Consider the following 27,497-nt stretch of genomic DNA (forward strand, 5'->3'; position numbering starts at 1 on the left):
AAACTTATAGACTGCTTCAGTAAATTTTAACCAAAGTAACTGTACTTGAGAATGATAGTCCTGTACTTTTCCACCTCTGGATATGACACTCGCCCTTTTACAGTACAGCAGTCTCACAGCTCTATGAGCTACCAAAGCTTTTGGCACTCTCCTATTTTAAATGCAAGGCCAGGTTGCTCATTGTTTAGCTTTTGACACAGCTTGTATTTTACTTTTTGAGCTCATCTTTAATATGCTCTGAATCCTCCCACACTTTTGAAGCTTTTCTTCTAGCACTGAGAACTACTGGAATGCTAAATACACTTCAAGGACAGCTGCGATGCCAATGCTCCTGTGGCTCTGCAAAATATAGTCCATCTAAGTACATGACTGATAAAAAATGATTTTCAGAAGTGCATTCCAAGTGTTAACAAACTGACATTTATACTAAGATAGGCCACAAGTCATGGTTTATTTGAAGAAAACAGGAAAATCAATGTAAATTTAGACCCATACAAAGACCTTTTGCACATGGCATCACAATCTGTTCCAGCCTGGAGAGCAGAAAGACAATGTAACTTAGTGGATACCAGCACTAAATGAACTCCTGTCCACAAATTTACCATGGTCATCTTTGTGAACACATACACAGTAAGATTGTAATGCTTGAAATTAGCTGTCGAGCAAAAACGTGATGTTTAAGTCTTCAGGGTCATCCCTGATCTTAAACATGGAAGAATTTCAAATGTCAGTTTGCTGTTAATCAACATGACTCACACCTACCTGGTGGCAGGTGTTAGAGGCAAATTTGGAATAGATAGAAAGAATCAAGCTTTTGCTGATGGTTGCTATTGCTTTCATAGGTAAAATAGAGTCATCAGTATGTATTTAAGTTTGTTTCATTACAACCAAAGAGCTTCTCACAGGAGCTTTAAATAATGAAATAACTTTGGTTGTCACTTTAAATATCTGTAAACAGGGCTGTGACTCGCTATTAAAAGTTGACAAACTGTAGAGGGAAAGTCACATTCAGCTCTGCTGCAGTCTGCTCTAATAACCAATGGAGACGTCCAGGAAAAAAATGCTTGTGGCTGACTGTACAGATTATAATCTTGATTTGTATTTAGATCCCAAGGGCAGACGTTCACCCATCTGTTCCAGACGAGTCTTTTTTCCCTGAAGGGCAGCCACTGATAACTCAGAAGGGAACCTTTTTAACTACAGTCTAGTGCTTTTTATATCCAAAACTATGACTAACTTGTAAATTTATATCTGAACAAATAAAAAAAAAAAAAAAAAGAAATAAGAGTCGCTGCACTCTAGAATTTATCCAGTGATTGTTTGTAGGTTTTCACGTCAAAAAGAGTAAAACAAAATCTGTTGAGTGAGGGAGAACGTTACGGTGTTTTATGGTTTTAACTGTTCTATTTTCTTTCTGTGTTCATTCTAGAGGGTTAAAGTGTTTCTTTTTTGTTCTCTTCCTTGTGCAGCATTGTGTTCTTAATCTTTCTCTGCCTCTCTTTTCTTCTCTTTCCCCTCTTATAACACTGACACACTTATCGCTCTGATTAGACACACACACACTCAGGGCTGTTTTGCATGGTTGTGTTTTTAGTGCAGAGCGAGTCGTTATATAAACTCTTTACATTTACGTAGATGTGGTTATGTAACCTTGTGGTTTCAGAAGACATTTCCCTGCTTCAACCCCCCTCTGAGACTCTTTCACACGCACACACACAAATACACTAACCATGATTTAGTTGCCGATGGCCTCACATTCTTTGGAGTTGTGTTTATCTCGGGTACATGTTGTGCTGTTTTAATGCTGAGCAGCCGGTCTTCAAACCGCAGGGCGTGTCTAGAAGAACAAATTCATGAGTTAAAAAATTTGCTGTGAATGCTGTTTACTTTGTGACACTTAAAGCTGACTGATGATTCAGCTCTTCATCAAGACATTTGGACACATTCTCACCCTCTCTGCTCTGAGAATCAGTGGTGCTAGAGAGCAAAGGGTTTAACTGTACTCCTACCTCGTGTCATCTCGTTTTATGCATCATCACAGTTGTTTATCTCTCTTCATGTGCACTTGTTCTCCTCAGAACTTGCACTATTTGAGTCCGGCTCCTAACAATATGCTCCCCAACTCTTAATTCAACTTTAAGATAACACCTCTACCATTCCACAGCTGAATAAATGATTTCTAGATGAGTCAGGAAAGCTAAAACTGAATTAGAGAGCTCGTTCCCAACTAGCTTGTTTAACATAAATTAAGAATGTAATGAGCTAAAAATCATTCCATCATCACAAGTGCATTTGAGTTACGTCTGATCTTATCTTGAACTTCATCTAAAATGGAAATGTTTGTTAGAGAAGCTTTTCTTCTAGCACTGAGAACTACTGGAATGCTAAATACACTTCAAGGACAGCTGCGATGCCAATGCTCCTGTGGCTCTGCAAAATATAGTCCATCTAAGTACATGACTGATAAAAAATGATTTTCAGAAGTGCATTCCAAGTGTTAACAAACTGACATTTATACTAAGATAGGCCACAAGTCATGGTTTATTTGAAGAAAACAGGATCTGATCTGATCTTATCTTGAACTTCATCTAAAATGGAAATGTTTGTTAGAGAAAGACATTTTTGACTGCAAAGACTGCAAAAATGTCCAAAAAAATATCTCTGAATTCCTGTTAAAAACTGTATTAATGCTGGCAGATTAGGTTTGCATTTGGATGCTTTTCTAAGATTTTGTGCAAATAGTGCTTATAATTATTACATGAGCAGAAGAAAGAGGTGGAAAACTTTTTTTTAAATACTTTAACTGATGTTTCTTTGTCCACAAAATATTTTGCAATACCGTTGTGACTGTTTGGTTGGTTGTAGGGCGCCCTTAAGATAAAAGCCATGCCGCCAGCACTGATAGCCTAACCCAGGGCTTCTCAATTGATCCAGCCATAGGGCCCATCACCATCTATGTGAAGTAGGGACACAAACTTCTGATTCTTCTGAAATTAATTCAGCAAAAAATGAGGAAATTTGGACCTTGGAAGGAAAACAACAAAGATACTGGCTAACACTTTGTGAGGACATGTATGCAAACATTTCACTATGTTTTACCATTATAACACATTTTGATTGTTTGTTTCAAAAGGTGACAAGATATCTTCAAATTATCATATGAAAACTTTCTTGATAATATTTCCATCCAAGAAAATCAGAATTAACTTGTTTTCCTGTAAAATAAAGTGTGTAGAGAGATGTCTGCTGAGGGCTTTAATATCAGAGATATTTTGCCCTTTTTATTTCTCATTTTATGTACTTATTTTTCCTGAAACCAGTTTGCAACCCACTGAAAACAGCCCAGCGACCCACTTTTGGGTCCCGACACACCAGTTGAGAACCAATGGCCTGACCTACCAGCCAAGGAGACAGCTAATAAAAATAATTTGTTACAGATTTTGACATTTGATTGAGTCCAAGTCTTCCTTTTGTTTTCCTCTGACACCAAAAAAGCAGGTCGCATCACTTCCTTGTGTTGGAGCGAGCATCAGAATCCAAGTTTGATGTCTGCAGGAAGTAGTGACATTAAGTAAGTGTGCTGACTTTGCAGGGCATCTTTAGTTGGTCCGTCTCTGGCTTTAACGCAGGCTATGACCTGGAATAGACTGACTTGGTTCAACTAGAGCGCAGCACGGCAACAGTTTGAATTGTCCTTGGCTTGAACAACTGCCTAAATGTTTTTTTAACTGATGGTCCACTGTAGCTCTGAAAAAACTAACTCCTTACATTTGCCGCTATATGAGCTTAGCTGATCCGCTGATAAACAATAAAAGTCCCCACTTGTTATGTTGTTTGAATGCTTTTATTGTAAATTGCCATATCAGGAATTTAAGTCCTGTAATACCACAATATAAAACTGTTATTGCCAAAAAAAAAACCTGCAGTTTAAATGAAAGTTTGTATCACCTAAAAATATTTTATATTATCCTTTATCTTGTCCGTGTACCCCTTCATTTTGTATCATTCAGATTTGCCTTTCATTAACTAATTTATACTCTGCATGTTTGAGTTTTATACCAGTACATTTTTTAAAATTGGGATAAAATCGGATTTTTTTCATCCTGATAAACTTGGCGCTTGGTAGAACAAGGTGTTGCGGGACTTTGAGACTGGGCTTTCAGAGCATCGTTCAAAGTTTATTTGCCTGTTAGTGAAATGGTATATAAATATCACTGGCCTGACTCCAGCCTTGTTAGTGGCTGTGATGACAAAATGCCCTCTAATGTTTGAGCGTCTGTCATCATGGAGCCAGTGATTCACCTTTTACCTGGGCAGCATTTTTATTGGAGCTCTGCCACTTTTGTGCTGGATTTTAAATTCCCCAGCACCCAAAGCTTGTGTGTGTTTTTGTTTATCTCCATCACAGACAGGTTTTTAGTTTCACAGATCCTCAGTTGGGAATACGCAGTGATTCATTAGTTATATAATGTATTTTGTGCATTTATGTGTATGCATGTGTTGTGTAACCTGTCCCTACTGTCTGGTCATGAAGCGGTGAGGTTCTCCCTGAGGTGTGTGTGTTTGTGTCTGTATGAATGAATCTGTTAAACCAAGTCTGCCTCTGTTTGTGAGGCACCTTACTTTGGCAGCACCAAAACTCAAAACTCACAGCTGCTCACCACTTTCATTTCATACTTAAATCCCACGTGTCTTCATGTTGACATCTGTTTAAGTTTTTAGAAATGTCACTAAATCTAAGCACACCTAAGAAGATGCGTTAATGGGATAGTGGTGTGTGAAAAGATAAGAAAATGGACTGGAAAAAGAGAGGCAAACATCTGTATCCTGGAGGTTATGAAACTTGTTTTGCAGCGTAGCAGCTTTTGCCTGATTTCTCTTTAAGTGTAGTTCTTTGTAAGGAAATGGAACAGAAACAAGCGATTGGCTGAATGCCATCTTGTATTCAGACTGACACATGTTACATAAATGAGTGAGAGTGACGCCAAAGTCTCCTCAATGTGATGTAAAAATCTGACCTCAAGTTTAGTTCCAGCATAATCAGTTTAAGAGTCTGTTGTTTTTGTACTTATAGTAGTTATTTCTTTATCAGTTAATCTGTTTGTTATTCTTGAGTGAATTAGCTGTTGCAGTTATGTCAGAAAACACTGAAAAAGACCACAGTAAGTTTCCCAGCTTGTGGCAGTTCTTCTAATTTGAGAAATTTTTTTCCTTTTCCCATGCCTTTGAAATTGTGTCAGTGCTACTGGAGGGCAGGTCTACTTTGTCTAAGCATTTTTCTATAATAGTGGTCTGCAGTACTCTGCCATCAACCCCAAACCCAAAAAGGGTGTCAAAATGTTCAATGCTTTTGGTGACCACATGCTTTAAAAAACAACAGTCTGTTATGTTAATGATCAGTAGTATAGAGATTTACCAGAACTACATTTATTTCATAAGGTGCATAAGGGAAAAGGAATCCATCTAAATTTGCAGGCAAAGACCATGATGCTGAGAAAAACCTGTGCAGGAGTTTGTCTGCCATTCTTAGTGATTATCATCAAGAAAGTACAGAACATTAAATGTGTAGGACTTTAGTTTTGTTGTTGTGCTACTAATGATGGAGAAATGTCATATATCCCTTTACAGGGATAATAAAGACTAATGTGAAACTTGAATATTATCAGCATGATATGGGTGGCAGATATTACCTTATAAAGTTAATTATTGTATTGCAAATATGAACACTTCTGCTAATATTTACAACAGATATTAGGCTATAAAAATCTGCCAATATCAGCTGTAAATATTGGTCATAGAAACAAATATGTCAGTGGAGTTTAAGGCTGGACCAACAGACCTACGTAAGCTGAAGTCTTAATTTTTATTCATCATCATAAGGTCTGAACAACATTTAAGGTATCAGCAAAGATTGATTTGTAAGTATTGGCATATCAGATTTCAGCAAAACTAAAATATTTTGCATCCTTGCCTTGAGCCTTAAAATTGCCATTCTTTTTATTTTGAATAATTAATGACAGCCATTTCTTTTATTGTTCAACATGAACAAACTTTAACATAAAAACTTAGTGAAAGTCCAACAGTCTGTCCCTGGGAAATCACTGTTTTCTCTCATCATCATCACTTGTATTTACACAACTGCTTTGTATGATGTACATGGCTAGAAAGTTATGGTTCATGTGATCCAGACCATTTTACTTATCATCAATAAGGTCACTCAAATTTCACTTGTGTTCATATTATTCTAATATAAATGGTCTTGCTGCTTTGGAAAGTGTCCCCATGATCTTAACCCACTGAAAAAAATGTATCTAAACAAATGATACCCATAAGAATCCACAGATGGATATAGAAACTTTTTCAAAAGTTTTCCTTCTAGCCTAGTAGAGCTCCTTATGTACATAACTTAGTGTAGGTGAAGCAGCATTTCACAATAAAAGCACCGGAGGCATTTTTAAGCTCTCTAGATAATAAGAGGACTTGAGCTTTTATAGATCTTTTCTAGCTCCCTGGCTACTCAAAGCACTTTTTTACACCTCAGGTCACACTTACCCGTTCACTCCATATTCAAAGCAGAGGCTGCTATTCAGAGTGGCCATCAGTTTTATTAAATAATCACATTCACATGCATCCCTTCATAGTCACAAATCACTGATAGAACAGTTGAAGTACATTGGGGTTTTGGCCAAGGGCATTGAAAGATGAGTGTAGGAGCAGGGGATTGATGGCGGACTCTAATGAGCTATCCCAAATTTTGGATTGGACATTCATGTTAAAAAATCATTAAAAAAAATAACCTTGATAATAAACAGATTAACAGATGTGGACCCAGCTCTGATTTTTATGCCAGTAGAAATTTAACTTAAAAACAAACTAAACAAAATAACGTCGGTCCTTCTCCTCCCATTAAATCTTTGGGCTCTTCAGATTTCCATGTGCGCTCCACTAAAAGCCTTTTCCACAGCGTCCCACTCTCTCTGTCCCATTAATCCTTACTAAAGATAGAAATCCTGCACACAATGATCCAGCCTCTTTTCTTTCTTTTCTCTCCTTCATTTCATAACAAGTCCTTGAAAAAGAAAACCCAACTTTTTCAAACTTCTATCTTACAATAGAAACATATCAGAATTTTATTCAGGAGATTTTACCAGCCTATGAATAACTAAATGAATGAAATGAGCTAACTCTTAATTTTCTACTTTGTTCTGGTAAAAACAAACTTTTATTTTGAAATGTTTGGATATAAACATCTCAGATACTTAAAACAAATTTAAACTCAGGGGGTGTTAGGACACTGGATGTTGGCACAAAGTGAGATAAACTGGTTATAAAATCATATTTGGTAACATATTTCATAAGGCCCGACAAGTCGCTCTCTCTCAATCCTCTCTCTCTCTCACTGCGGTGAATAATTCCTTGTCTTGTTGACCCAAGCAAAAAAGTAAAAGTCCTTCTTCCCAGAATCCATGAGTCTTTGTGCTTGTTTGCGTCCGCTCCATGTTTTTTTTTTCATGTGTTTGCAGTCCCTCTGACTCACACGAGCATCTCTCTCAGTCTGTTTGAATGATGACCTCTCTTTCATCTCCCCTCCCCTCTCTCCCTTCCTGTCTGCCCTCTCTGTGTCTGCTTTAAGTGCTCTCTCTACGTGTGTGTGCTGATGTTTAGGCTGCGTGCATTTCAGGAATGGTTACATAACTGTTCTGTATAGAGCTGGGGAGAAGCGGGGCTAAAAGCAGGGAAGATGGGGTTATTGAGTGAACTTATTTTAGGACGTCTTTATGTTTAAAGAACTCCTTGTCTCGCTGCTCTTATCTCTGCTGATGGAGTAATCATTAAACCTGTGTCCGCTCTCATGAAAGCAATTTTCATAGTCTGTTCCAGATAACCAGTCTGGTAGCACATTCCTGGAAAGGAAATCACACAGTGTACAGGAAGTTACAGGTTTTATGTCTCCTGTGTTTTTTTTTTCTTTGACAGATACCTATAAAGAAGAAATGAGTCGCTAGTTTGTGCAATTACCTCCACACAGAGGGAAGAAGTCAAAGTTCTGCACACATTTAAAAACCAACATGAGCTTACAGTCTGCTTCAGATTTTGACTGCTTATCATTTGGAACTGATTTCAGCACAAAGCTTATAGAGAAATATTGTCCCGTCAGCTGTAGCCTGAAGAAACAGTCGAGTTCATTTTAGTTTCAGGCTTGAGTCCAGCTTTAAAACACTCAAATAACTGGGCCAAAAGTAACAAATAGAGTTGACAGAATTTCCTATTTATACTCTAAAATCTCTACACAAAGGAGCTTTCAACTCCCTGAGACTTTACAGTGACAGATGTCAGCGGGTTTTACTTCCATGTCAAAAAGCAAATTTTACTCTGAAGTGTTGAATGACAACTTGTCATGCCAGCAGCAGGCGCAGAGATTTAGCAATGGAGCTAAATGCTAATGTTGTCATTATGCTGAAATGTGCAGAATAAGGATGCTAATGTGCTTAGCTTTGTCATAATGAATACATTTACAGAAGAATTTTTGTTTAAAGCCTGGTACAAAAAAGTATTTTGGTCATGCTGTGTGGTGTTTTTTAATACTTCATCAGGATATGAAGCCTGGCTAATGCATACTTCTGTGTTGAATCTCTGCAGTAGCATATGCAGAAGGTTTGCATAGCCCTGAATCTACACAGAGGCCATTGCACATAGCCTGACATGCCCATTTTCAAAAATGATAAGAGCTCAACAGTATGGTTTCTGGAAGTGAAATCCCTGTTCTTTTTTTCTACAGCTGATCTGATTGTTAGCCATATTGTCAGAAATATACAAGTTAGATTTACCACAAGCTACCTGAGTGTGAAATGATTGTTTATTATACAACTCTAGAATACAAAAGTTTGTCATTTTTTAACCTCTTTTGGGGACAAAAACCGTTTAATTTAACGTCTCAACCAAAAATCCTACAGTACCTACAATCCTACAGTGTCACTGTGATGCCACTGCTCGGTGGGGTCTCTGGTAACCTCTGGAAATAAAAGGTGTCTTGAAATGTCTACTGTGCTCGTGAAAGATGACTGTTGATGACGACAATAAATGCCACCATAGTATGAAGCATATACACAAACTATATTATTTTAGGGGAGGTTTATGTCGCCACTGTAACAGGGCTAAATACTGCTAGTGCTATGCTCATGGTGGTTAACACTGCTCTTCATTGTGATAGGGTATAGTCTTTATTATAACATCAATGATTAACACTGCTCTATTATAATAGGTGATGGTAGACCTGCCTTCTTTGTAAAGAGATAACTTAAGTTATGAATTGGTGCTTTACAAATAAAGACTGAATGATTGATATTACAACATCATCATTTAAAATGTAAACACAATACAGATAAATGTAGAAAAAGGGTACATACATGGTTTGTAAAACAAAAAAAAATTGTCATTAACAAGTAAATGGATTGTGATAGATTGGTGGATATGTAGCTCCTTCATCCTCGCAAAGAAATACTTTTTTCATATCATATTCACATCATATTTTTGAAGGTGGCCCCTTTTTTTGGTTTTCAGATATTTATTCCCTTAAGTAATGACCAGTTGGCCCACTAAGACTATGTCAGTGGTTTAAGTTGAAAGTGAAGGGATCACAAGTTAACATCCCCACAATTCATTCCTTTTACAATTCATATCTAGCTATCATAGCTTTTGCGACTCTACATGTACATGCTCAAATAATAATTGTTTGTGGAAGAAAATTTGGATGAGTACCTAAATTAGCACATTGAATGTCTTAAAAATCTGTAAATACATCCTGTTGCTGTTGAAACTTCAGCGGACACCAGGATGATGGTCCTCTTTGGTTGTATTTTTCTGGACCCAGGCTGAGCATATCTTTTAGAACAAGTCTGAACCAAACTTTCATAAATTAGGCTTAAGAGAGGACGTCAGTAGGACTAGTGTAGTGTAGTTTTATGATAGGGATAGCGCAGCATGTATGAATAGATATGTTATGATTTGCAGCGATTTGATTTCTTCCTCTTCCATTCTAACGTGATATCAACAAAATGAAAATGATTTGCTTGGAGACACTACTTTACTGTGCTCCTAATGTGTTATTTAATATATAAGCCTAACATGCTGAGAACACAGAAACGGCCGAGGCAGGTTGGCGTCATTAGCAGCCACATCAAGAAGTTTGTTATCGCGTAGATGGACTGAAGGGGCGTTTTATGTAAGTTGTTTTTCAACTGGCAGTGAGCTCATCACCAGCCTCCATGCTCCATTATGCTAGGATGTGAGTCTGTGAGTGAGTGTTTTCTCATTATGTGGGAAACTAAAGCTGGGGTTTGCCAGGTGTCATGCCGTGAACATGTCTCATATGCACTTCTTGTGTGTTATGAAATTGAACTTCATGTGTGTGTTGGCAGCGTTGTGTTGTTTGTCCTCACATCTCCGGCAGATTCTTGGCCGGACTAAACGCCACATTTGTGGGTGTCTGTGTGTGTGTGTGTTGATTTATATTCTTATTGAACACTTGTCCTCTGGAAAATGTGTGTGCATGGGGCGTTGATGTGCGAGTTTCTGTGTGTCAGTGTTTGTGTCCTGTCTTGTGTTTCATAAGCCGTCCATATTTATGATCCAGCTCTTACATAAGCCTCAGATCTGGTTCAGTGTGTCTCTGCCAGAACAACTGAGAGAGGAGGAGGAGGAGGAGAGGAGGAGAAGAAAGGTGAAAGTGAAATACAAGCAGATTGAGAGTGGATGAATCAGAGTGTGCTCTAGAAATAAAGATGTTTGGAAAAGATTGAAGAATAGAAAAGTCTACAGATGGAGTCAGAGGTTCCATATGGCTCTGATTTCATGATTTTGTTTTCAAGTGTTGCTATGCAAAGAATATCATGAATCTTCATCCTGGTGTTTTGCAGTTAGAAAAAGTTGTACGTTGAAGTTGGATAACCACACCAAGATAACACGATTGGAGACAGATTTACTCTTGCATGTATGCACCACAATCAAACCCATACTGGACCAGACGTTCTGTGCATGTTCCTCATTTGTAGTGTTTGACTCTGCTCTAGAAGTCAAAGAGCATAAATGCTAAGTGTAGTAGAGCTGGTCATCTGCCTGTAGGTATCACTGTTAGGTCACGGGATAGCCTGCATGATAGAAGCTCCAGAAATCAGCCACTTGATATTAATTGCAGTGATGTTAAGGACTGACTGATAGTGGATATTTGCTAATATCAGATAGGCAGATAATTACATTATGCGTTTTAGCCGATATCGGTACCAAGATATTAATGTTGTTAAGACTTAAAACTTCAGTCCTCAGGACACATTTTAAAGTTGAAGGATGAACAAAAAAAGACTTCAGCAGATATACAAATGTTTATCATGCCTTAAACTTCCCAAAACTATTTATACATGCAGCCGATATATTGGTTATACCTACTGAACCACAGTCAACCCAGAACACTTCAATCAAGCAATAAACACAAAACATTTATGAATGTATAAATATATATAAATGAAAATAACTATATATGATAATGATAGTTAAATAAATTGCCTTTAAAGTAATTGTAAAGATGTTTCTCTTGTGGCCAAAATATAACAAAAACAGATTTTACCACAAATATCAAAATACTACGGCAAAGGGAGCACAACACGATATATGGCACAGTCACTGTTTGATGTTGACTTTCTGTTTTCATGATCGTGAGCACCAAACTTGGAGTTTAAATTGAAATTGGTTAATTAACACTAACCAGATTTTAAGCGTAGAGTATGGATTAAATGTACAATGCTGTAAAGTGAGGTCAACCAATAAAAGATTAAGGAGTACCTAGCTAAAAGGGATCATATCGCCACCTAATGTAGTGGAGTCGCACATGCTTCTGTCTATGTATCGCTTCTCTCAAAGACAATTACAGGTTAAACGCCAAATCACGCTATAACTTGACCAAACCATGCATGTGAACACTGAGTGCCAAACCTGCATCATCATAATCTGACAGCAGCAGAAATAAATCCTTTTTCACTCAGCCTGTAAACAAGGCAGGTTTAAATGATGGCAGGAGAAGATGGACACTTCTAAGATGCACAAGATATCTTTCAAACATCAGTGGAAAAACATGTTAAATCAAATTAAAAAATATTTCTCTAATTTTTTTTCAAGTTTTCTCCTAAACAAATAACTTTCCTTTAAAACTTGGTCATATTTGTGCCAAAATGTTTGTCCAAATATCGACTTTTTTATCATAATGGTGGCCAGAGGTTGCATCAGTGATGTTGTGGTTTTTGTCCAAAAGTGTTGTTAGTGTATTGGACTTGTTGTGCCGTCTGTTAAAATGAATGTGCTCTGCTCATTGTCTGTCCTGTGCTGTCTTCATGGGAGGGGAGTGTCTCCTCCACACCTCTGGCAAACCCATCAGGACATGGCTTCTACTGTTTCCCAGCACAGAACGGAGCAGAGAACATGACATAATGGAAAAGTAACACAGTAATGATAACTAGCTTTGGGAGGATCTGCATATTTGGCATGGGATCGTTCACATCAAGTAATGATTCATTTATTTGATTTATGTCTTCCTGTTTACAGACAATGAAAATGAATAGGTTCGAGACTTGGCAAGCAATCAGTGCTCAGAGCAGTTATAGGTGTGAGGTGGCACATTATTTCATTTGAATGGCATAACTTGTCCTAAATGTGTCAGCTGGGAAAATGATAAGTTTGATCGCTTCACATTTATGAAACAATACTGGGAGTAGACTCTGTACTTATCACAGCTGCTTTGCTAAATTTCTACTTTTTATCAAGCCTTTTGGAGGTCAGCCAAATACATGCTGTGAGTTTTATAGGCTTAAATATCAGCAGTTTGCACTTGACTCTTAAAGTTGTTACTTGATTATTTTGGATTTTTATTCTGTTTTGTTCAACCAAAAATTAAAAGAAAAACTTAATGAATTGTAATTTGTTAAATGTTGGAATAACAATGTAAAGTAAAATAAATCTAGCAAAATTAAAGTATCTGTATTAGCTGTGGCCACAGCCTTGATTCTATTAAATTTAATAGTCTGAGGGTAGCTCATGATTAATTTCACCTTTTCTGGCTGCAAATGGTTCAAGTATTGAACGTGTGCAGAGGAAAAAAGTATCTCTGTGTTGCCATAAATACAGACTTTTCTTATGTGTTTATTAGAGAAGCTCATGTTGAGATAGCAAGAAAGTTGCGGTTTATTTTTTCAGGGGAAAGTTAATCAGATGATTGTGGACTTAATCCCAACATGTGCAAAGACTTTTCGTTTTTTTTTACAGAAAAGTACTGTAGTCAGAAGGATTCGATATTTCTTAAACTTTTGGGGTTTTTTGGTTGTTTCTTAATTGTATGTATTTCAAAATGTGACAAATTTAGTATTTTCCTCTGAACATATTGACAGTGTTCTTTTAGTTTATTTTAAATAGCTCTGTCTTTTTTCTCTTCTCCCACAGACCAGTCCCACAGCGCCCCCTTCAGCTCAGAGAATGAGGCTCAGGGTGGCGACTCCGCTGCCTGGCAGTGCACCCCTCCCCCATCTACCTCACCTTCGGGGGAGATGCCGGCCCACCCTCCACCCTCCCAGCCCGCTTCCAGACCTCGGTCCAGGCCGGCCAGCCAAAGCCCCTCTCCTCCCTCCGCCCTGACAGGAACCAAGAAGAGGAGCTCCAAACCTGCACACATGAGGCGCAACATCAGGTAATTCATCATAACGCCAAGTATTTGTGCTGGCTTAACACAGTTGCAGTTAGTTAAAGTAACACTGTATTCATTCTACTAAACATTCCACATGCTGAAATATTCTGACAAACAAAATGAAATCAGGCACAGAGTTTCTTTCATTAATAAATCATTCAAGCGGGATTCAAGGAAATGATTAAATGCTTGGCAAACAGTTACTAGTCAGCCATGACATGAGAGGGATTAGCACACAATCCCCTGATTATGTTTCTCAGTAAACCTACATTCACTCTTACTCAACACTATTCCTAATAATGGTCATTGTTGGCTGGATATTTGGATTCATCACCTTCCCGCTGTGTCTCTTTTGGCCTTCTGCCTCTTTGATTTCACTCTCATTTTGAGGAACTAAAGCGCAGGCCAGTTAATGATGCAATCTGTCAACAATTATGAGTTAGCATGCTGAAGTGTGCAGCTGCATTCCTCTGGCTGCTGTAACCACGATCGAGTGAAACCTCAGAAATGCTGTCATTTTTACATAACAGCATTTAATCTCATGTATGACAAAAGATATAGTAATGATTATATAATAAGAATACTGATAAACAATACAACTCATTTCTATGTATAAGTCTATTGTATGCATCAAAGCTAAGATTCATTTTGACTTTAAGGAGAAAAGCTTCTGAAAACCAAAATTTGTTGATTGTTTTGCCAATTCCTTAATTACAGATAATTTAATGGGTGTCTTTTAAAATTGTACTGCATTATTTAGAAAATTTAGGGGTAGAAGAACTCATCATCAATAAAACCAGTTAGGCTAACAACACTAAACCATAACCTAGATTGTCCTGCCAGTTAATGTGTTAGCACTTGGCAACATTAGCATTCATTTGGAGTGGGGTTTCTGTCCATGAGAAAACTGAAGTCCATTATTAAATCCTTTTTCTAGCTTTGGGTTTGTTTTCACCAAATGAAGCCTAGTGTTTGTTCATCCAGGACATTAGTCACATGCCCAATCGTGATGAGCTGACGGCCAGCTGATCCTAATTATCGCCTCCCGGCTCCCACAGCCAATCACAGCTCTTTCTCTCAACACAGTGGTGTACATAAATATGGGGTACTTCTCACTAATCCCTGCTTGCTTTCATATTGATGCACCATGATGCTGCTGGTAAAGCTTAACCTCCTCCACCCCAGCCTCCTCCTTTATAGCATAAACTTGTTGCACCCTCATATTCAGATTTGTTACGATGGATTAATTGCTTTTGAACTAATTTCATTGTATTCAGTGCACATTGTAATGGGTCATGTCATGTCATGCATATAAGGGTGTTTCATGCTATAGGCTGCCTGGAAAGTCAAAGCTTGACTAACCCAGGGAGCATCTTTTAAACAGAGCCTTCTGGTTGATGAGAGTGTTCCTGTCTGAACTTCAGAGAAATCTATGATCTTTTTAAGGCAGCTGAATGTTATGCTGCATTCACAAGTTAACTGCTAACTTTGTACTTCTGTCTTTAGCTGGACAGGACTTATCCTGAACCATCTCATCACAGCTTTTAAAGTAAAACATTTGGAAGCAAAACTGATTAATCCAATATAAATCAAACAAAGAATAAATACACAGTCCTAACAAAGCAGATATTTAAAGGAGAACTGATAGCTCTTTTCCTAGCTAACTGAGTCACACTTTTCAGTACGAGTCATTTCATTCAGTGTCAATTAAATGAGTAGTGAGTGCCTTACTACTCCTTCATAACACAGTTTCACCTGATTCAGTAGACTGTGAATAACATTTTTACTATTTTTATCTTGTAAAACAAGACGACTAGGTTTTCAGCTTTTCTTTTTTCTCTATATAGGAAGTTACTGAGGGAGCATCAGCTGGAGGCAGTGACCAAAGCCGCTCAGCAGGAAGAGCTTGAGAGGAGACGGCGTCTGGAGCAGCAGAGAAAACAGGATTTCCCCGTACCATTGCTGCCTGAATACACAACTGGTGAGAACATGCACCCCGCATTATCGTCCTGTTACAGCATTTTTGCCACATAACTGTTAACCTCTGTCATTCTGAACTAATAAAAAAAAAAACTGTTAAACAAAATACCGAAACTATAAATCTACCAATAAATATCATGTCCGCTCATGTCCTTCATGCTCCCCTGTCTTCTCGTCTCCCTTCTCCTGCTTAGATGATGTGACAAAGCACGTGCAGTCGGCATCAACAGCATCGCAGCAAGAAGTGAAGTCTGTCCGACAGGAAGTTATCAACCTTGACTCCAGCAGCACAGTCAGCATCGAGGACGACAGCAAGTCTAACGTTCCCACATCTGCAAGCACACACAAAACAGGTAAGAGGAGAGTCTATAACCTGTTACCCAAAACCTTCTACTTATTTCTGATTATCTGAGAACAAGGGCCAGATTTAAGATTTTAGAATAAGGTGAAAAGAGCAATCGGACAAAAATATGGCCTTTCCATTATTAACTGTATTTATATGAGTGAAGTGCATAATGGCATGGATCTTAGCTTGCCTTAAATGTAGCCCACAAGTTGGATATCTCCTGCTCCGGATGACCTTTGATTGTGTAAGTGGGGTAGTGGGGCAGAGGGCTGGGGAGGTCATGAAAGCAGAGAGCGACACTGATCTGTGAAGTTTATTTGTGACTCATCATCCATCTGTATATTCTGAGCTGTCTGCATAGCTAGGTAAGCCTTAAATAAGCAAGGAACTCATTCTTAAAATGCCAAAACAGGACAGTGTGAGCTGAGAAACAACATGTGAAAAGATCGCGCTCACATTTGGAAAAAGAAACACCAACTTTGAACTTCTAGTCTTTGAAATTGAATGAGAGAAATCAGCCCTGTTCTACACAGGATTTAAATAAATCTGTTTTAATTTTTTTTTAAGCAGTAAACTCACACATGGATTCACAACATGTGGATTGAGTTGTTAAGTTTATGAAATGGCTTTTTAATCATCAGAATACAGCCTCAGTAATGATAAAAGCCCTGGGGATTGATGCTTTATTGTTTTGCACTTAAAAGACAGCCTACCAGATGCTACAATGAGGATTTTGGATGAAATTCTGAACTGTAATAATAATACATGAATTAAAAACAGACTAGGTCAAATTATAGCTGCATTTGTTTGTTTCCTTGCCTGCTACTCACCATGAAGGGGAACAAAATAATTTTTGTGATCTTATAACATTTTAATTACTTAAAACAATATTTATAGGTCATTAAACCAGTGCTCCTGGCATGACTTCTTTTGTATTCTTAGGCTTTTTATAAAAATTACACTATCATGTTAAGATGGCAGCACATTTATGAATTGAATTTAAATCCCTGTAATATAAATACAAAAAATCTTCAGAAACAACCATTAAATTGACTAAGATGATTCTAGGCGACGTTCTTCCTCCCACTTACCTTTATTTTTAAAGAATATATATATATCTTAATTCTTACATCCGCAATGATCACTTCAGCCACAAGGCACAATGCTAGCTTATGCGTGCTAAGTCAAGATACTAAGTTGCGTTAGCTGGCCGGTGTCCCATAAAGCATCAGTCTCCAGGGATTTAGCAAGGCAGCCTTAAAAGCCTCATGACAGCCATGAGTTCATTAAATTACACACTCTGTTTCAAATTGCTTTCTGACCCCAGGGGTCTGGAAATTTGGCTCATGAGATGGCCAGATCAGTTTGAATCTCCAGGAAAAAGTAGAGGATTGAGTAACGGCCAAACTTGATTTAGGTTCTCACTGATCCAGCTAGGGCACTGCAGATATTCTGGCTGCTATTTACCTGAAATGCTCTCCAAATCTAAAGGTGTTTTCACAGTTCATTTCTGCACAGAGCTGTAACAAAGCTCAGCTGTCATTACGCCTTAAGAAATTCATAGTGATTCAGTCTGTTAATTCAGGTTGCGTGAAAGTGTTGTGGGAGCGTATACATACACAGTTAGGCATGCAAGCACAGACAGTACTGTGTTTCCCTGACTCTGCTCACCCATCTTTCCTCTGTGGGCCTCTGTTACCACCTTTGAAGCCAACACAGAGGTGTGACCACTTTGGGGTGGCTTAGACTGTCTATTAACACAGATTAGTGACCTGTTTTGGGCATTTGGATACAAAGTGACTGCACTTTAGTATGGGCATCCATACTAACAAAGTCAGTGATGACCTGAAATTAGACCTCACTTGCCCCCCTCCTATGCAAACAACAGCCCATTCATCATTTCCATTTTCCTTTCACCAAGGCTTACAGTAAGCAAAGAAGCCAAGCTAGCAAGAAGAATAGATGGGGACAAGTTAGCCACAGTTGTCTTTTTAACAGCTTTTCTCCCTCATGTTATCATGCTATTAAAAGACACAGTGATTTACTGTTTAGTAGATTAACCATAAGGGCTACTGGTTAAATTGAAGCAACATCTCAGTTCAAGACTATGAGTTGCGAGGGAGTCATGATGTGTCCTTTGCTCACAAGCAAGCTCTTAGAGCTGACTACTTTTGTAAACATCAGGAAACTGCTCCCATTTTTGCACTTTTCTAGCGTTCTAGCTTCTAGCTACCATCTAAGAGCTGAAGGACTGGCTGTTATTATTGAGCTGAGCAGAATAATTTGGATCTCTGCTGCTCCTCTAGTGAGGAGGGACGGGCATAATTAAAGTCATGCTTTTGTTTACTCAAATCATGTCAGTTGATGGAGTGGTCTTAAATGCATGCCAGTATGTGTTTTCTACTACCAGTCCAGTCCGAATGAAGGTATCTCAGGCCAGACCACCTCCATAAACAGTCTGAGCTATCAAATATCAAACTATATTGTAAACAAATTCAGATGCGTCCACACTAGGGCTGAACGATTTTGAAAAAAAATATTGAATGGGGACTATTTTGACTTGTACTGCGATTTCAATTTGATTTTATGAATGACAACTTTTACAACAGAGTAGAAGCATGATCGATTAGAATATTTTTTGGGGGGGGGGCATTTTCTGTACAAACAACATTACATTCTTACATTTGCGTGAAGTGTGCGCCAGGACATCTCTGCTACAAAATGTTTACATGAAAATGGCACTTGAAATGGATCTTTGGCAAAAAAAAAAAAAAAAATGACACTGCATGGCCTGACACATGAAAATTGCAGAAGATCATATTGTGATTCCAATAAAATTTAAATTAATTGTTCAGCTTTAGTCCACACAAAGCACCAAGGGTTACCACTTGATATTTCAATGGCCAAAATGGATATAAATGTTTTGATATATTGTCCAAACATGGTTTTGTCACTCCATTTCACCTCCAGGACATTTATGGTGAAGGCAAAATTTTACAGAGAATAAATATCATGCCTCGCAACAGAAGTGTGTTTGGCCTTTAGATGTGAGATGTGATCACTCATGTAACTTTAAAATCTTTCAAGGGAAAACAGACCAGGGTGAAAAGAGTACAGGAATACTAAACCCAAATAAAAGTGCAGTTACTTTGATTAAAATGTACATAAATAGAAGCAGGGATGAGTATGGGAATCTGGTACCAACATGGTACTGGTACCAATGCATCCAATACCCTGACAGACACATTTAGTTTATGTTCATCTTTGATGAATGCCAGTAAATAAATGTTGTTTAAGCCTCTTATATAAAGAAGTCACACCCGTTTCCTTCACTTACATGTTCTATGGTCATGTTTAAAGGTTTTTCTCGGGGCACATGTGACCTAGCAGTAAGGTCATGCCTCACGTGCGCTGGCTACCAAGGTGCAATTCCAGCCTGTGGCTCCTTTCCTGCATGTCTCTTAACCAATCTCTCATCCCTGTTTCTGACTTAATTCACTGTGCTTTTCTGGCAAATAAAGGCATAAAAAGCCCAAATATACAGTGTATAATAAAAAGGTATTTTTCTAAGTCACTGACCAATCCAAGACAGCTTTTATTCATCCACTTACTTTTGACAGACTTTTACTTTTAAAAGCATTGATTCGGGCACAGTATAGGCATTATTGATTAAAGGCATTGATTTGTATCGAGAAAAACCCTAACAGTACCAAATCCTGAGTAGAAATAAAATTACTGATCTATAAGCCTCCCAAACTAAGAAAAAAGTCCTTCATTCACAGTTTACTCAAAGAACTGTTTAGCTATTTTTAATACCAGAGGAGGTTTAAAAGAAAAATATGATTTTTCCTTCATGTGAAAGAAAAAAGGATATCCTGCCATATTGTTTGGTTAAAGGGACATTTTTGAGGGTGCTGATGGCCTAGTGGTTTAAAGCATGCCCCATGTTTGTGGGCGACCTGGGTTTGAGACTGACCTATGACTACTTTCCCGCGTGTCTCTTTCCCGCTCACTTATCCCTGTTTCTGACTATCCACTGTCCTCCTCTATAAATAAAGGCATAACAAGCCCAAAAATGTATCATGGAAAAAGGCACATTTTTAACTAATCGGAAAGCAGCCCAAATTTTAAACACATTTCTGATTATTACCTTTACCCTTTGATTTCCAGTTCCCCTTTATCCCTTGAAACAGAGTTACAAGAGGAAGAGGTGAAATCTTCCCCCCTCTTTAAATTACTGATATGTCATCAGCTTGGCCCTCCTCTGTTTGCCATTTAGCTTTTATATTTTTACTCAGTGACTGATGCTTTTTAAAATGTAGTGAAGTATTCTCCCAAAAGCATACTTAGGTATACTGGTTTTAACAGAGTATGTGCAGGGTCTTGGACATTATGAAGAGTTGATGAATCAATGAAGCAAAAATTAAGGCTTTTAAAAAGTCTTGAATGCAAGACCATAAGATCTTAAATTTTGTAGCTGTTTTCATTTTTTATATTCCTCAAAAGATGTTGTTCTGCTTTTGATTTTACATTTAGATTTAATCACAAGTCTGACATCAGCCTGCACACTTGTTTGTGCTCTGAACTATCAGTGCATCTGCTTTGTCCCTAGCTAGCATGTTAACTGTGTGATCGAGTGATGTGTGCATGTAAATGAGAGGTAAATGCAGGTTCACCAACATTTCACAGGATTTTTGCAAATAAAATAACAGCTTTGCAGTGAAGCTTTAGCTTAGTGTAGTACTAGCGTAGAGTCAGATAGTGTAAGCACTGTGGTATTTAAAAGAAAGTTTTATTAACATGTTATAATAACAAGTATTAGCTGCATTTTATTGGCTGTGCTGTCACATTTTTACCTAAGAATCTGCACAAAAAACATGCATACAACTGTGTCACCAACTTATTCTTAAAATAAATCGAAAGGGTCTTGAAAGGGTCTTTGAAAATTTTTTGTATATACCCTTGTTAAAAACAACTCAAATGAGGTCAAGTACACAAAAATGATACTCAATTACAGTAAGGCAAGTAAATGTAATCAGTTACTTTGCACCCCTGATTTTTAAAACCAAGTTGTCAAAAATATATTCCAAATTAGAACTCCTCAGCTCCTATTAAGATTGTTTGTACGAGTTTTTTGTGTGACGGCTTAGAAACTGTAGGGAGTGTTCATAGATTAGCCACTACGTGCATCAGAATATTTAAACCTCCTCAGGGTACATCATGTACTGTTCCCTTGTTGCCCAAGCGCACAGTCACACTTTGACACTCAAACAGGATAAACACACCTGCAACACAAACACACGCACCAATTAGAGAGATAGGGTGACCAATGAGAGCTTGCATAGATGATATGTAGATTTGGGAGCTGCGGTAGACCAAAGTGAGGGAGAGGAAAAAAATAGGCTGAAGGGTGGAGAGAGGAAGAGAGATGAAAGAGGCAGAGTGTGTGTGGGGCAGATCAGAGCGGGTCTGTGGAGCAATAAAGCTGGCTAATCCTGGTTATGAGCCAGAACACACACATATATACACACACTTATAACCAACACACACACTCACAGTGGCACAGTGACATTTCTAGTTGGGGTTGCATAACCAGTCTCCCCCTCCACTCTAATCCTACTTGTATAACCAGCAATTCACTGCAGTTATATAAGCTCTCTCGCTCTCTCTCTCCACACACACACTAACATACTGACACACACCTCTCCTCCTCCCGTCGTGCCCTCGCAGACTGCCAGCTTGTGTAACTTTCACCACTTGATATCGTTGACGTTGAAGTCCTTTTTATCAGATATGGATTTCAGTCTTTCCACTCCACGCAAACACAACACGGAGAATGACGCGCATGTTTGATGTAACAACACAACTTGTACAAATACTGGAGTCATTCTTTGTCGCTTCACTTGAGACAAATGTATCAAGGCCAATAAAGTCTAGCGGTAATTGTTATCATGGGAGAAGCTGGAGTCCAAGTTGTTTCTTCTCCAGGTTTCTTGTTCTAGTGTTGTGCAACGCTTCACTTTTTTGAAAAGTTTTTAAGAAAGTCCTTTTTAGGAGGTGCTTAATGACATTCATCAGCCAGAGAAAAGAAGTCTGAAAGGCTGATCATTCAAAGAAAAAAAATCCTCCTCAATAGTCTGAAAAACCTCCTACTGCTTAATCACAGTTGCATCATCTGCAGTCCTTCTAGAAAGAACCTTGTAACCAGTGTTTTGCGATGATAAATGATGGCACTTGTAAATAGTGTCTTGTTGTTACTGAGGACATTATATGGAGGAGAAAAATACTGTCTACTTTTAAAAACTGTAATAGGAGAGTAGGTATGCATAAGACAGCATTAGGTGTCTCCTAGTGATGCATAATATTATCAGTGTGACCGCAGTATCGGCAGATCCCCCCTGCCCTTTCAAAAGCCTATGCTGAAGCATCAAGCAGGAACAGCACACATTCCTGCTCTTCCTGTGCCTAAAAGAAAAGCCTGAGGCAGGGAGAGAAGCAACAGTAAATCCAGAGCAGACGTCAATGACAACAGAATGACATTGATTAAGTCAGATAAAGCACAGAGGAGGAGCTGGGGTGGAGGACAGTTGCAAAAGCAGCTTGCAGAGGGAGCAGCAAAGCATAGCCAGGTTAGAGCAGTTGAAATATGGCAGCATTAATGCAACTAGCCATTAGCGTGCTTAGAGCGAATTGGCTGGCCGTCAGTTGATGAGGGCTTGCGTGAGATCAGCTGATCTTAGTTATATGGCAGCGCTTGACTCCGTGGCCTACCTGAACTAATGCTGTATGCTTGATTTTATAAATATCTGCATATCTGATATTGGCAAGAATCCAACATTGTGCATCCCTAGTTTCACCCTCTGTAGGTTCAAAACCCTGATTAATACAGAAATCAGTCCCACATCAAATTTCCAAAATTACATTTAAATAGACAAGACATAAAACAGTTAATAGTTTTAAGAAACCGTTAATCATTTCTCCTCTTAACCCTTGTCTTTACACTTCTCTGTCCGTGCAGATGTAATTGATCTGAGCTCAGGTGAAGATGATGCAGTTGTCCACATCAGCGGGGAGTCCAACATTGAGGAAGAAGACAGTGAGCCAAGCGGCGCACATGCCAACGACACCCTCAACCGGCCAGACGCGGAGGGCAGGGTGCTGGTTAACCTGAACCATCCGACTTCAGAGGAGGACATTTTTCTGTCGCCTCAGCTGGCACGAGCAGTCAAACCTCACCAGGTATTTGTTTGACCTTTTCCTTCACAGTCACTGAAATCCCCCCCTTTTACTTTTTTCTCACCTTACTATCAATCTGTTCCTCCCGTGTCTTCTTAGATCGGTGGAATCCGCTTCCTGTACGACAACCTGGTGGAGTCGGTGGAGCGATTCAGTAGCAGCAGTGGGTTCGGCTGCATCCTCGCTCACAGCATGGGCCTTGGGAAAACCCTGCAGGTCATCTCCTTCATCGATGTCCTGTTCAGACACACCACGGCTCACACTGTGCTCGCCATCGTACCTGTAAGCAACCACTGATTCAGCTTAAAAAAAAACATCAACTGTTGAATTCAAATATTAAAATGCTTATTTATAATACTATAGACAAACCATTCACAAAGCATCAATTTAGAACCCAGAAAAATATTTCATCTGCAGAATTTATGTAGTCATATGAATGGACAATATATATACTATAAAAGTTGAAGCTGTGTGTATTCGCTAAACCAGCTCATTTTCTGTATATTTAAGTGCGAACACAACTAATACAGACTGAAAATTCACTGTTTACATCTTCTCATAGGTGAACACGTTGCAGAACTGGCTGTCAGAGTTCAACACATGGGTCCCACCCCCAGAGGCGATCCCTCCAGATGCCGACCCTAAACTGGTGAAGCCTCGGAGCTTCAAGGTTCACATCCTGAATGATGAACACAAGTGAGTACCAATGAAGGAGCTGGAGCTTTCATTATCTTTGCATTCACTCAAACCCCTAATTTGTATTAGCAGATTGAACCATGACTATCAGAAGAGAAACATGCAAATTTAAAATGAAAAATATACAGCACATGACCACTCCTATATATAAACTTCTAATTAAAACATACACAAACATTTATGCACCAGAGGTCTCTTTGAAATCCACCTCTGAAGTCTTGGTTCAGCTCCCTCAGCTCTGAGTACTGAGGAAGCTTTCCCTCCCTCTGTTATCTAAAAACAATGGAGCTGACCTTCTGGTGCGCCTCTCCGTTTGATCCTCATCTGGCTCATCCTCCCCTTCCATCTCTCCATCATCCTTTTCCTCAACAGCTGCTTCTGCTGGAAAGAATTTCTGCATGTAGAAGCTTGTGCGTGTGTTCAGGATTAGGGAGAAAGGAAGGAATGCTGCGTGATGAGCATGCACTTTCTGCCGTGTCTGAAAGTGACACACTGACCTCATTTCCATCTTTACTTCGGTTTAAAGACATCTTAAGAAATGTAAATCATAAACAGCAGACGTACATTCTTTTAAGGCAATACTCTCAGATAACTGTGTGTAATGTATTAATTAATTAGTAAATTACTAGAATTACATGGATGGATTTAAATGCCATTAAATGTAATTTTCCTTCAGTAATGCTAGAAAATCATCAGAACTTGTTCCATATTTTCCCTTTTAAGCTAAAAATGAAAGTGCTACAAATCACATTTTATCCCATCACTGAGAGAGCAAATAGCTCTAACAAAGCCTCGTACACTGTGTGCAACTTTAAAATTAGAGAAGGGGAGTGTAAATGTGTTACTACTCTCACTTGCATTGCCTTTTGTACTACTTTCTGCATAGCTCTGGGGCACTAAGTGGAGTTGTTACACAGCACATAGAGTGCGAGAGTGTTGCGTTCTTTCACAAAAGAGAGTGGTTTCAAAAAGGAAAGCAACAAGTCAACTGAGGAAAAATTGTTCTCTGACTCACTGCATTTTCCAGGAACACAACGACCAGAGCCAAGGTGGTGGAGGACTGGGCACGGGATGGAGGGGTGCTGCTGATGGGCTACGAGATGTACCGCCTCCTATCCATGAAGAAGAGCTTTGTGGCTGGAAGGAAGAGGAAGAGCAAGAAAGCAACAGGACCAGCTGTGATTGACCTGGACGAAGAGGATCGGCAGCAGGAATTACTCAAAGGTGGGACAATTAAAGGGAGTTTAAAAGGGAAAGATGGAAAAAAGAGGAAAGAAATAAATGATTTTTGATTGTGAATGTCAGTAAATTTTTGTGCCTCCCTCTGTTTCAGGTGTTGAAAGAGCCTTGGCCCGGCCCGGCCCGGATGTTGTGATCTGTGACGAAGGCCATCGCATCAAGAACTGCCATGCCAGCACGTCACAGGCCCTGAAGAACATACGAACTAGACGGCGTGTTGTCCTGACTGGCTACCCTCTCCAGAACAACTTAATTGAGTACTGGTGCATGGTTGACTTTGTCCGACCCGACTTTCTAGGTATGAGACCGCAATGCTGTAGCAGGAGGGTTGCTGACCTGTCTAATTTCAGCTCTAAAAACCTTATGTAAGTGGCCTAGCTTGATTATTCTTATATTTTACGTGTTCCAGGTACACGCCAGGAGTTCAGTAACATGTTTGAGCGTCCTATTCTGAATGGTCAGTGTGTGGACAGCACACCTCAGGACGTCCAGCTGATGAGGTACAGGAGCCACGTCCTTCACAGTCTGCTGGAGGGCTTCGTACAGAGGTGAGACAGCAGCCTTTTAAAGCTCAACCAAACAAAACCTGACCTCAATTAAACTTTTGAACTGACCTTGTACACAGAGAGACCAAATATTTCCCATCTTTTCTTCTAGTTTTAATAACACTTTGAAATATTGACTGTGAACATCTTTCTTCCAGACGGGGTCATGACGTCCTGAAGGACCAGTTGCCCTCAAAAGAAGAACATGTCATTCTGGTGCGTCTGTCTCCCCTGCAGAGGGCGCTCTACACAGAGTTTATGAACCGCTTCAGAGAGGCTGGAAACACAGGCTGGCTCAGCCTCAACCCACTGAAGGCTTTCTGTGTCTGCTGCAAGGTGAGAAGGGAAAAAATACCTGTTATACTCTCTCTCTCTGAGATAAATAGATCCAAAGTATTTTTAAGAATCAGTGCAAGAGCTGCAAAAAGCAGAGCTATTTTTGTTTGTGCCCTTATGGGGCAGACATCAATAAACCCTCTGTAAATCTAATCTTGCTCAGTATGAATCCAGCTGTCCTTCTCTTTGCTTATGCAACAAGATAAGCTCCTAGATAATTATTATTATTGGCATATCAAGTGACTGTTAACCTCGACTATGTGTTTTCACACTGCCAATCTCCTGTTGTTCTTTAGATTTGGAACCATCCAGACGTGCTTTATGAGGCCTTGCAAAAGGAAAACCTGGCCAGTGACCAGGACTTAGACCTTGATGACATCACATCCACACGATGCCCACCAGCACCCAATCAGAAGTCCAAGCCCATAGAGAATCCAAACCCTATTGGTGGACTGAGTCTTAACCAGCTGCAGGAGAAAGCCAATCAGGTCATCACATATGAATGGGTAAGTCATGCTACTTTAATTTTTCTTTTAACATCCAGTTTTTTTACGTCAAAATCATATAAACAGAAAATGACGATGCTACAGTTAACCTTGTATTGAGTTCTTATGTCAGCATCCCCACACACTTTAGCAAGAAGACAAAAGAATAACGTAGTAACTAACAGTGAAGCCACAATGATCCTATTCAAAGAAAGCTTGATATACCAGCTTATACTCACAGCTTGACTTAGTAGTACATCATTTCTGGCCTTTAAACTTTGTAAAAACATTCCTCCCTGACATTTAGTGCTGCAAGGAGCCAACGTTCTGTTCTCAAACCTTGTTACACTCGCTGGCTGTAGTTTTATTTCATTTGGCAGCAGTGTGTGATCAGACATTTTCACATTGAAGCATCTAGAAACTATTTGACTTAAGTGTAGCAGTCACATAAGTCACATTTTTGTGTGCATGCTCAGTTTACAACATGTTCTCTCTAGGACATCACAAGATAATTAGCTCATACTTTTAGAATATTTTTTAGAACTTTATAAATAACTCCAAGAATGTGTTTGTATGAAGTAGTCTGAAATTCAGCATGTAGATAAAGAGTCACTGATGAGCAAGCAGTTTGGTCACACCCAATATGAGCAGGCTGTAGTCCTCTAAGCGGGCTATCCCAGTTTCAAATCCAACCTGTGGCTGTTTTCCATCATGTCACTTGCTATTTTATCTCTTCCCAGCCTCCTTCTTTGTCCACTTTCCTATCTGAGTGAAGACTGGAGCTCAAAAATTAATATTTTAAAGAACAGTTGGCAGCTTTGGTCATTAATTCTTGTTTGTAGAAGGCAAACATCTGCTCATCTTAGACATTGATATAAAGTTCATTAAAGTAAAGGGGATTATTAGTTGTG

At 39.0% G+C, this 27,497-nt stretch overlaps 1 protein-coding gene across 5 annotated transcripts in view; it reads left to right on the forward strand.

Annotated features, from left to right (window-relative positions):
• LOC121517966 (helicase ARIP4-like) overlaps positions 1 to 27,497 on the forward strand; it is a 125,807-nt gene that overhangs the window by 85,379 nt on the left and 12,931 nt on the right. For all 5 annotated transcript variants that reach the window (XM_041800092.1, XM_041800090.1, XM_041800095.1 and 2 more), the window contains 11 exons: positions 13,483 to 13,726; positions 15,571 to 15,704; positions 15,898 to 16,056; positions 23,068 to 23,288; positions 23,385 to 23,567; positions 23,848 to 23,981; positions 25,009 to 25,205; positions 25,315 to 25,518; positions 25,630 to 25,768; positions 25,924 to 26,101; positions 26,398 to 26,607. In XM_041800092.1, coding sequence (XP_041656026.1) covers positions 13,483 to 13,726; positions 15,571 to 15,704; positions 15,898 to 16,056; positions 23,068 to 23,288; positions 23,385 to 23,567; positions 23,848 to 23,981; positions 25,009 to 25,205; positions 25,315 to 25,518; positions 25,630 to 25,768; positions 25,924 to 26,101; positions 26,398 to 26,607 — 2,003 coding nt within the window. The remainder of the gene's footprint in view (positions 1 to 13,482; positions 13,727 to 15,570; positions 15,705 to 15,897; positions 16,057 to 23,067; positions 23,289 to 23,384; positions 23,568 to 23,847; positions 23,982 to 25,008; positions 25,206 to 25,314; positions 25,519 to 25,629; positions 25,769 to 25,923; positions 26,102 to 26,397; positions 26,608 to 27,497) is intronic.

The sequence above is a fragment of the Cheilinus undulatus genome, linkage group 11 (assembly GCF_018320785.1).
Source record: "Cheilinus undulatus linkage group 11, ASM1832078v1, whole genome shotgun sequence".
NCBI classification, from domain to species: Eukaryota; Metazoa; Chordata; class Actinopteri; order Labriformes; family Labridae; genus Cheilinus; species Cheilinus undulatus.